At 37.5% G+C, this 10361-nt stretch overlaps 2 protein-coding genes across 2 annotated transcripts; both read left to right on the top strand.

Moving 5' to 3' along the window:
- The first annotated feature begins 1082 nt into the window (after positions 1 to 1082).
- On the top strand, positions 1083 to 2966 carry LOC142224930 (uncharacterized). The gene is made up of 2 exons (XM_075294707.1): positions 1083 to 1095; positions 1174 to 2966. The coding sequence occupies exons 1-2, from the start codon at positions 1083 to 1085 to the stop codon at positions 2964 to 2966; spliced, it is 1806 nt and encodes a 601-aa protein (XP_075150822.1).
- A 47-nt stretch (positions 2967 to 3013) lies between these two features.
- Positions 3014 to 3733, top strand: LOC142224931 (uncharacterized). The gene has a single exon (XM_075294708.1). It carries the CDS (start codon positions 3014 to 3016, stop codon positions 3731 to 3733), a length of 720 nt encoding a protein of 239 aa, XP_075150823.1.
- Positions 3734 to 10361: the final 6628 nt, after the last annotated feature.

Below are 10361 nucleotides of genomic sequence, written 5' to 3' on the forward strand. Positions count from 1 at the left end.
GGGCTGAATTCGATTGGTTTCGTTTTATCATACTCATATTTTTCATTTAGCTTACATAATATACATCTCAGTTGTTTATAATAATCGACAACACCGGTATTCTTTGCTGCGAATGCCTCCTGGTAAAGCTGGTGATATGATTCTCGTATACCAAAGTTATTAATTAGTGCCTCTTTCGTCTCCTCCCACGTTGGGTTAGACCCCAAAGTTCTAATGACATGTAGAGCCTCACCTTGTATTTTATTTAAAACAACACGTTGATAAATGTACATTGCCGCGCCCTCATCACATTGGACTAGAGAGAGTATGGTATCCACTTCTCTCAAAAAAGATGTAAGAGCGTAAGTGTCATCTCCTCTGTACTCACGTATACGTTGAGCGTCTGTTAGCACATCATTCATTGAAATCACTAGCTGTGACGTCATTGTTGTTGTTTTTGTTGCTCCAAATCACTCAAATGCTTGTGGGGAGTTGGGGATACTGTCTTTTTGTTTTGTCGTAGTCTCCAAACTTCGTGTAGACTTGATCACTGTTATTTGTTCTTAATTCTACACTGATTGCATTTGTCTTTCAATGACATTGAAACATTAAGTAAAGGTCAAAGTTTTGTTAATTTGTTTAAATTTTATTTATGATCACTTATTATTGTTTTGTACAAATTTTTGCATATATTCTTTATTTTTTCAGATTAAATTTTCTCACTGAATTCATTTTTGATTTCAAAGATGGAGTTTTAATTTTTAGCGAAGTATTTAATAACACAATGGAAATCGTTTCATTTCTTTTTCTTCTTTTTTTTATTATCAGTAAACTTAAGTTCACATGTTCGTATTTACTATGATTTCCAATAAAAATTTATATTTCTTAAGGTTCACAAACTTGACTGCGCCAGTTATGTAATATTAAAACACAATTGGTTTATTTTCATAATTTTATTTAAATTCCAAATAGTCTTAACTCTACAGATTCTACGGATCAACTGAGCTGATATTCAAAAATGTCAATGAATTTAAAGAGTATGTAATAAAAAAGAGTGATTAACATAGATAAAGGATAAAAATTAAAACTATAAATAATGCATAATGAATATGGAGAGTAAATAGAAAGAATTAATAAAATAGCAATAGTTAGTGAATCGTAACTCGCGCGACTCTCGTTCGAAATTTCCGCTAGCTTCTGAAGTCCTTCTTAATGAAACGTACGTGGATGACATATTATCTGGTGCTCACGACACCTCTACGGCAAAAGAGTCTCTTTCTCAACTATTTGCGATGTTGAAGTCGGCAGGGTTTCCATTAAAGAAAGTTACCTCTAATTGTGCAGAAATTCTTGACTCTGTTCCCAAAGATAACATATTGGATTCTGATTTTTTAAAATTTTATGAAACAAGTGGTACAAAAACACTCGGGATTCAATGGAATGCTATGAGTGACACTTTTACATACCAAATTGATTTGGCTCCCACTAAAGATTCAGCAACTAAACGACAAATTCTCTCTGCCGTTTCAAAACTGTTTGATCCTGTGGGATGGGTGGCGCCAGTAATTGTGCAGGCAAAGATATTGCTACAACAGTTGTGGATTGAAGGTACACAGTGGGATGAAGCTGTGAGACCTGCCACTTTTAGAAAACGGCAAACGTTTCAGGAGAACATGAAACAAATATCTCTTGTAAAAATTCCCCGATGGGTGAAATTTTCTCCTTTTTACACTTCTCAAGTGCATGGGTTTTGTGATGCATCCGAGAGGGCTTATTGCGCCGCTGTATATTTACGAGTTGACTGTGGTGAAAACGTGTACACACATTTATTGATATCGAAAACAAAAGTAGCACCTATTGATCCAGTAAGCCTTCCGCGACTTGAGCTCTGTGGAGCAGTGTTGTTGTCTCGTTTAGCCAAGCATGTGCTTTCGAATCTAGGCTTTGAACAATCCCAACTCTTTTTATGGTGTGATTCATCCATTACTCTCGGTTGGCTGGGAAAGCCTCCTATTACATGGAAAACGTACGTTGCAAATCGTGTTGCAAAGGTACTTCGAAATGTAAGAAATTGTCCATGGAGTCATGTTCGCTCAGCTGATAATCCGGCTGATCTGGGGTCAAGAGGCTGTAGCCCTGGAGATTTGTCAAATTGTTCTCTTTGGTGGAACGGACCAACTTGGCTTCAACGTCCCCAGGAGGAATGGCCTAAGCCTACAATTGTGTATGAAAGTCCACCTGAAGTTCGACGGGTAGAGGTATTTCATATATGTGAGGAAGATGAAATATTAAAAAGATTTTCCAAATGGGACAGAGCTATTAGAGTGCTGGCATATGTATATCGTTTTCTCAATAGGTCTCGACGAATGAGAACTTACATTTCAGTGTACATTACTCATGAAGAATTTAAGGATGTTAAACATAAATTGATTGTATTAACTCAACAAACATACTTCAATCGCGAATACACAGTACTTAGAAACTCGAAATCTCTTTCCAGGAAAAGTCCCCTTTTTCCTTTAAATCCGTTTTTGGATGATAATGGAATTATTCGAGTTAGTGGGCGAATTACCCATGGAGATCTTAGATATAGTGAGAGTCATCCTATCATTATCCCAGTTCAATCTTGCTATACTCAACTGTTAATTGAGTTTACTCATGTTCTATTGCTGCATGCAGAGAATAATCTCTTAATGAGAAGTCTACGTGAAGAATATTATATATCTAGACTGCGCTCAGCAATCAAAAAATGCATTCGCAGATGCAAAACCTGTACACTTTATAAAAATAATATCCAAACACAAATGATGGCTGCTCTTCCCCCAGAGCGGAGTTCCTTTTCGTTACCATTCACTTTTACGGGGCTAGACTTCGCTGGCCCATTTGCCGTAAAAACGGCAAAAGCTATGTGTGCGTATTTGTATGTTTCAGCACGAGAGCCATTCATCTCGAACTTTGCTCAAGCCTTTCTGCAGACTCCTTTTTAGCAGCATTTACTAGGTTCGTAAGCCGAAGGGGTCTTCCCAACAAAATTATGTCCGACAACGGTACGAACTTTATTGGTGCTGAGAGAAGGCTACAATATGAATTTCAACAATTTCATAAGGAAGTTGCTGATGATATATCAAAGAGATATGCTTTTCAAAATTTCCGATGGGAATTTATCCCACCTAATGCACCGCATATCGGAGGATTATGGGAAGCCGGCGTTAAATCATTCAAAATCCACTTTAAAAAGATTGCTCAAAATACTAAGTATACGTTTGAAGAATTGACAACTCTCCTAACTCGAATTGAAGCCGTTTTGAACTCCCGGCCACTATCTCCAATGACTGATGATCCTTTAGAATTGAATGCCTTAACGCCAGGTCATTTGCTACGAGGAGCTCCACTGGTAGCTACGCCCGAAATTGTTTCTGACAATTTACAGTTAAATGACAGATGGGAAAAACTAAAGTCTTTACAACATAAATTCGCAAGACGATGGAAAGATGAATATCTTAAGGAGCTTCAGAGAAGATACAAATGGCCCGCGCCTTGTGAGAATCTCAAAGTTGACCAGATGGTTGTTATTAGAGACGATCAACTTCCGCCTTGTGAATGGAAGCTCGGGCGGATCACAAAAACTTTTCCAGGACGAGATGGATACGTAAGAGTAGCAGAAATTAAAACCTCTAGCGGAATTACTACCCGGGACATAACACGACTAGTTCCTCTGCAATTCATCTCAAACTCCACCTCCACTCAATTATAACCACTTTTTTTCTCATGAATCTCACCACAACTATTTCTCATCCTCAAGTCAAGCTGGACCACAGGGTGATTGAAAAATAATAATAATAAATTCTAATCTGCATTGTTTTTTTTTTTTGGGGTTTTCTCTTGTTTTATTTCATAGGGCTCCTAGAAACCCAAAAATTCACCAATGCCGAATTTGCGAACGATTCCACTCTTTAAGGTTTTGTAGACGGTTTTTGGATATGGACATTGGTGAAAGACGTCGTGAAGCGAGACGGTACGGCTACTGCATGAATTGCCTTGCCAGATCACACAAATCTTACGAGTGCCCTTCCGAATCAGCGTGTAAAAAATGTGGCGGAGAACATCATACCCTTCTTCACCTTCACCCCGTGGAACGGCTAACTTTAGACCAAATGGAAATGGGTCGTGTTCCTTCTGATGTGTCACATCTTCTGGAAAGAACAACTTCCGTCCGAGGCGTCACCCATCATGATATTTCATTTACCAGAAGACAACGTTCCCCAGCACGAAAACAGAACAACGAGCATCGGCGAATAGTCCAGCGGCCAACGATTACAGAGAACTCACGACGTTATGCTAACCATCGACCTTCACATCGTAACCATCGTACTGACGGACGAGTCTTATCTCGCAGTGCACGAAATTCTCATCAATTAGACATGGTGCACATCGCTCTCAAAACTTTACAGCGTCTCACTCAAGCTATTGTGTGATGAATCTTGCCCTTTATTTCGGCAAGGCGGGGGAGGATGTTGAACGCAGTTTGGTCTTCATGAATTTATTGAATTGTATTGCATTGAAATGGATTGAATTGTAATGAATTGAAACTTATTGAATTGAAAAGTATTGAATTGAATTGTATAGTTTTATAAAAATCACTTCCAGTTTATAAAGCAATGAATTAAGAACAATACAACACTGAATTAAGATTTTTGTAATGACGATTGGCAACTCCCTTTATCTTTTTTATCCGCTTTTAATTTATAAGAGGGTTCCTATCATGTAAAACAGGAAATCTCCTGCTTCTTGCCGCTTGACTGTCAACTTGATCACATCGTTGCCTCTCGTTTCCCGTAGGAATCTCTCCCGTATCTCAAACATAATAAATGTAAGTGACACGAAATACCACCTGGTTTTAATTTGGGTTGCCGGGAATATTTCGTCGGAGCAAATTGGGGTATTTGCTAGAGTTTCCAACTTTAATTTATTTGATCTTTTTGGAACCTAAGTTCCACTCAACAACCAAGCACTGGTGTTTTGCATGAACCTAAGTTTCTTGTTATTGCAAAACATTCGGTGTCTTGACGAACCTTAGTTCACCATTAAATCTCGCCAATAGGCATAATATACACAGCTAAGTATATTCTACACAAAGCATTCTCAATTTCCCCCCATTTTTGCTTTGGAACCATACCGTCCAATGCTCCTTTATTTATGATAGCCATCACAAGGCTGTCTTTAGCAACTGAGGCAAACGATCGTTGATCCCTTTTGGAGGATGGCAGCTCATCCGGTGATCGTTTCCTTTTTCCAGCCTCAAGAATTCATTGAGCCCATTTTAAGGAATCGCTTTGTTTAGCCGACAACGTGCTTGGGTCGACTGATCCTAACTTCTTTAGGATAAACAAAGTATTTCTGCGTTCCTTGAATCTCTTTCGTGAGGGATTACCTCCTTTTGATGCCGTTACCTTGGAAAAGGTTCGACTTGTCAAATTGTCGCCACCTGTCGACCCGTCTACAGGTCGACTAATTGGGCCTAACTCTTGGTCATTGCCCAAATTTATAACTCCAGTCGACACCCGTCCACTGGGCCCTGAAGTTAGCAACCCAGTGGATGTCTTTGAATTTCTCTGCATGGTGGCCTAATATCCCACCACACTTGAAATTCGTAGTAGGTACTTATTACGATGATTTTATCCGCTATTAAAAAACACGTCCGTTCCGTTCGACGGTTGAATGATGATTGACGCCTTAAAAATATATATACACAAAGAAAATGCCATTAAAGATTGGAAAAATACTATGTGTGAATATAAACAAGTATAAATTTACAAATTTGGAGTAAACATATATACGTTGTGAATAAGACCGCCAAAAATTGTATATACTTAAGTAAAAAGATTAAAATGAGTATTCGGAGAGAAAATTCATTCGGAACCAAGAGAAAAGACATTTGAAAAAAGGAGCATGAGTTTTGTTTATCATTTTCGCATTACGGGTACTTTTTTTTGTTTCGTCAAAACAAATCGGAACGTAGGACGAGTAAGTCAAAATATTCAAACAAAGGTAATTAAAGGGATCTTCATAAAAACTAACGAAAGGGCACTATACACTGAAAAATAGCATGCCCGGTTCCAAAGATTGTGTCTCTATTTTAAATATTTTGGTACTGATTCCGAGCCAATGAAGCCGAGAATTCAAGAAAGGATACTTTTAAAACACAATTCTACAAAAAGGCCGTTAAAAACAAGACAGTAGAAATTGTGCAATGTTTCAAGTAAAAACGGCTTTAAAATAAAGTGATGAAAAACATGTCCTATTTTTTAACGATTTTTGCTTTGTAGTCAAGATACAAAAATGCAACAAATTTAAAGACAATTTCATTAGTTTTAAAGATTTTTTCTGATTTATTAAAGTCAAGTTGACCTTAGTTCAAAATTTTTTCTTTCATGTTATGATACCCATTTTCAAGTCAAATCACTTAATTATAAGGACAACACGACTTCATTGAAAAGTTTATCGACTTTTGAACATGGAAAAAAAACTTTATAAAGGGTGATACGGTCAAAATTTGGTCAAGGGAAATACACGCGTCGGTGAAATCGTTTATTTAAAAAATCAAATTAAATTTCTTTCTCAAGTTCAATTAGTATAAAATTCAGGAAAAATATTCAGTTAGGCTTTCGCTTTTCCAAATCCGAATTGCCGGGCCTCACCCTTGACACCTGCCATCAGATTTTGTACAGCCACCTTGTCCACCTTCTTCGCCGCAGAAAGCCAGTTTGCCTTGAACTGCTGCTCGTCGTTAGCAGTTTTTTTTTTTGCCTTCTTTAGGTTCCGCTTGACAATAGCCCAGTATTTCTCAATTGGGCGGAGCTCTGGCGTGTTGGGAGGGTTCTTGTCCTTGGGAACCACCTGCACGTTGTTGGCGGCGTACCACTCCTTGGCCTTTTTACCGTAATGGCAACATGCCAAATTCGGCCAAAACAGTACGGAACAACCGTGTTTCTTCAGGAAAGGCAGCAGACGTTTATTCAAACACTCTTTCACGTAAATTTCTTGGTTGACAGTCCCGGAAGCTATGAAAATGCTGCTTTTCAAGCCACAGGTACAGATGGCTTGCCAAACGACATATTTATTTGCGAACTTTGACAATTTTATGTGCTTGAAAATATCTGCTACCTTTCCCCTTCCTTTCTCCGTATAAAACTCCTGTCCCGGAAGCTGCTTGTAGTCGGCTTTGACGTAGGTTTCGTCATCCATTACCACGCAGTCAAATTTCGTCAGCATCGTCGTGTACAGCCTCCGGGATCGCGCTTTGGCCGTCGTATTTTGTTTATCATCGCGATTTGGAATCACTACCTTCTTGTAAGTCGATAGTCCGGCTCGTTTTTTGGCTCGATGCACGGTTGTAGACGATACACCCACCTTATTTGCGGCATCTCGGAGAGAGAGGTTAGGGTTTCGCTTGACTACCGGCAACTCTCTTTGTCGTCTCAGCGGCTTCCGGTTTTCGATTTCCCCCCGATCCAGACTTCCTGGCTGTCGAAAAACGTTCCCCAAACACTTTAATTAAATTTGTAACGGTTGATTTGGCAACTTTTAGCGATTTTGCCAGCTTTGGGTGCGAGTAGCTCGGATTTTCGCGATGCGCGAGCAAAATTTTGATACGCTGCTCTTCTTGCTTGGACGGCATTTTGACAACTGAAGAGTGAATTCCAAAATCAAAACAGGAGCAACATTCTACACACAAACCTTCAAAATGAGGGGTGTTCAGGTTTTTTAAATGCAAAATTGAAAGAAATACGTCAAGTTTATATTGACCAAATTTTGACCGTATCACCCTTTATTAGAGAAATGCGTCGTCTAAGCTAAGCAAAATTCGTATTCTTATTTTAAGGACATGAAAGCTTTGGCCACACGACAATATTTTTTTCAGTGTACTCTTTTTAGAGTTGTTACAGTAAAATGAAAACATTGGGAATTAAACAGTAAGATCTATAAAAACAAAGTTTAGTTCCTCTTTATTAATAAGTAGTCCAAGAGGAGTTGACGGATACTTTCGAAAATAAAAGCGGACATTGAGTTTGAGTTTTGCCACTAAAATTATTTCTCATTTTAACGGCAAAACTCGCATCGGTAAAACCAGAATAACATTATAACTTTTTCAGGCAAATTGTATTATAACTTGGTGGGGAATGATCCAAAGCAACAATTGAATAAGTTTATTTTCTTTAGAATAAATTATTAAAAAAGCAAACAATTGTTCACACCTAAATAAATTTATGTGTTGGTTGTAAAATTATTGTTTCGAATTTAAATATAATGTGCTTTTGAATGGTTATCGTTAACTTTAGGATTCGATGGAAAAATATTTATATATTACTCGACTTCACATTCTTCCTTTGTAAGAGTTTTTTGAATTTCTTCGAAAATTTCAAACTTCTGTACAAAACCCTTGTTTGTTACAATTTTTTTATTTTTGCAATAAAAAAAATAATATATGATTTGAACTCAGTCCATTTCGTTTATATCAAGCACTGTTGTTTTCTGACTTTAAGTCTTTTATAAGACACACTTTACAGTTTCGTAGTAAAAATTTAATATAGTAGTATGTAATGTTGAATACCTTTTCGGGATCTTCCGAACGTATGTGGAATATATGTAAAAAATATATTAAAAAAAAAAAATAAAAAAAAAATGTTGGTGTTCGGTCGAAGCAGGAATCGAACCCAGGACCCTTGGCATGCAAGGCGGACGTACCAACCACTGATCCACGTCGCCAACAAATGTATGTTTCTATTAAACAATGTTATGTTTGCATTGACTCGTGGGCGCCGCAAACTATGCTATACAAATGTAACTTATAACTATAATTATCTATTGATGACTATAACAGCTAAGTAGCCCAGTGGTTAGTGTGCTGGCTTACAATCTGTGTGGTCCGCTGTTCGAATCCCCGTCCGGCAAAAGGTAAAATTTAAAAAAATTATAAAATATAATAATTTCTTCTACAATGTTTGTATTACAGAAAAAGGTGCTAAGAACTAAAAAACTCATGGAAGTGAGAAAAATGTGAGGGAATATACAATTAGGCAGAAAAAAATTTGAGCACAATCTTCTTTGGGAGAAAATTCTTCTAAGCATATTATATTTTTGGATTCAAAATGTTTCCAAACATATTATATGTTCATATAATAACATATAGTTTTTTGGAAGACAACATTATTGAATTTGGATGGAAAAATACATAATGTTATATTGTTTAGACCAATATGCTTTCAAACATATTATATATTGGAAGAAATCAAATATATAAATGTTTGGGCAATACACAAAAATGTATATGCTTGAAGCAAAATGTGTTTGGGAGTATATATTACAGAAGCGATTTTTTTGAGGGTGTAGAAAATGAATTATTGTTCTCACTTTTCGTATGAGATTGTGCAAAAGAATTTAAAAACCGTTAGTTTTTGGAAGCGTCGAGAAATATTCTATTATGCCCATCAATTGTTGATGTCATTTTTCTATCTATCATATCGTAATAAAGGGTGATTCTTTTGAGGTTAGGATTTTCATGCATTAGTATTTGACAGATCACGTGGGATTTCAGACATGGTGTCAAAGAGAAAGATGCTCAGTATGCTTTGACATTTCATCATGAATAGACTTACTAACGAGCAACGCTTGCAAATCATTGAATTTTATTACCAAAATCAGTGTTCGGTTCGAAATGTGTTTCGCGCTTTACGTCCGATTTATGGTCTACATAATCGACCAAGTGAGCAAACAATTAATGCGATTGTGACCAAGTTTCGCACTCGGTTTACTTTATTGGACATTAAACCAACCACACGAATGCGTACAGTGCGTACAGAAGAGAATATTGCGTCTGTTTCTGAGAGTGTTGCTGAAGACCGTGAAATGTCGATTCGTCGCCGTTCGCAGCAATTGGGTTTGTGTTATTCGACCACATGGAAGATTTTACGCAAAGATCTTGGTGTAAAACCGTATAAAATACAGCTCGTGCAAGAACTGAAGCCGAACGATCTGCCACAACGTCGAATTTTCAGTGAATGGGCCCTAGAAAAGTTGGCAGAAAATCCGCTTTTTTATCGACAAATTTTGTTCAGCGATGAGGCTCATTTCTGGTTGAATGGCTACGTAAATAAGCAAAATTGCCGCATTTGGAGTGAAGAGCAACCAGAAGCCGTTCAAGAACTGCCCATGCATCCCGAAAAATGCACTGTTTGGTGTGGTTTGTACGCTGGTGGAATCATTGGACCGTATTTTTTCAAAGATGCTGTTGGACGCAACGTTACGGTGAATGGCGATCGCTATCGTTCGATGCTAACAAACTTTTTGTTGCCAAAAATGGAAGAACTGAACTTGGTTGACAT

The sequence above is a fragment of the Haematobia irritans genome, chromosome 2 (genome assembly GCF_050003625.1).
Source record: "Haematobia irritans isolate KBUSLIRL chromosome 2, ASM5000362v1, whole genome shotgun sequence".
In the NCBI taxonomy this organism is placed as follows: Eukaryota; Metazoa; Arthropoda; class Insecta; order Diptera; family Muscidae; genus Haematobia; species Haematobia irritans.

Excerpts from the sequence above, each read along its gene's own strand:
- LOC142224931 (XM_075294708.1), top strand. The coding sequence starts at position 3,014 with ATGTCCGACAACGGTACGAACTTTATTGGTGCTGAGAGAAGGCTACAA.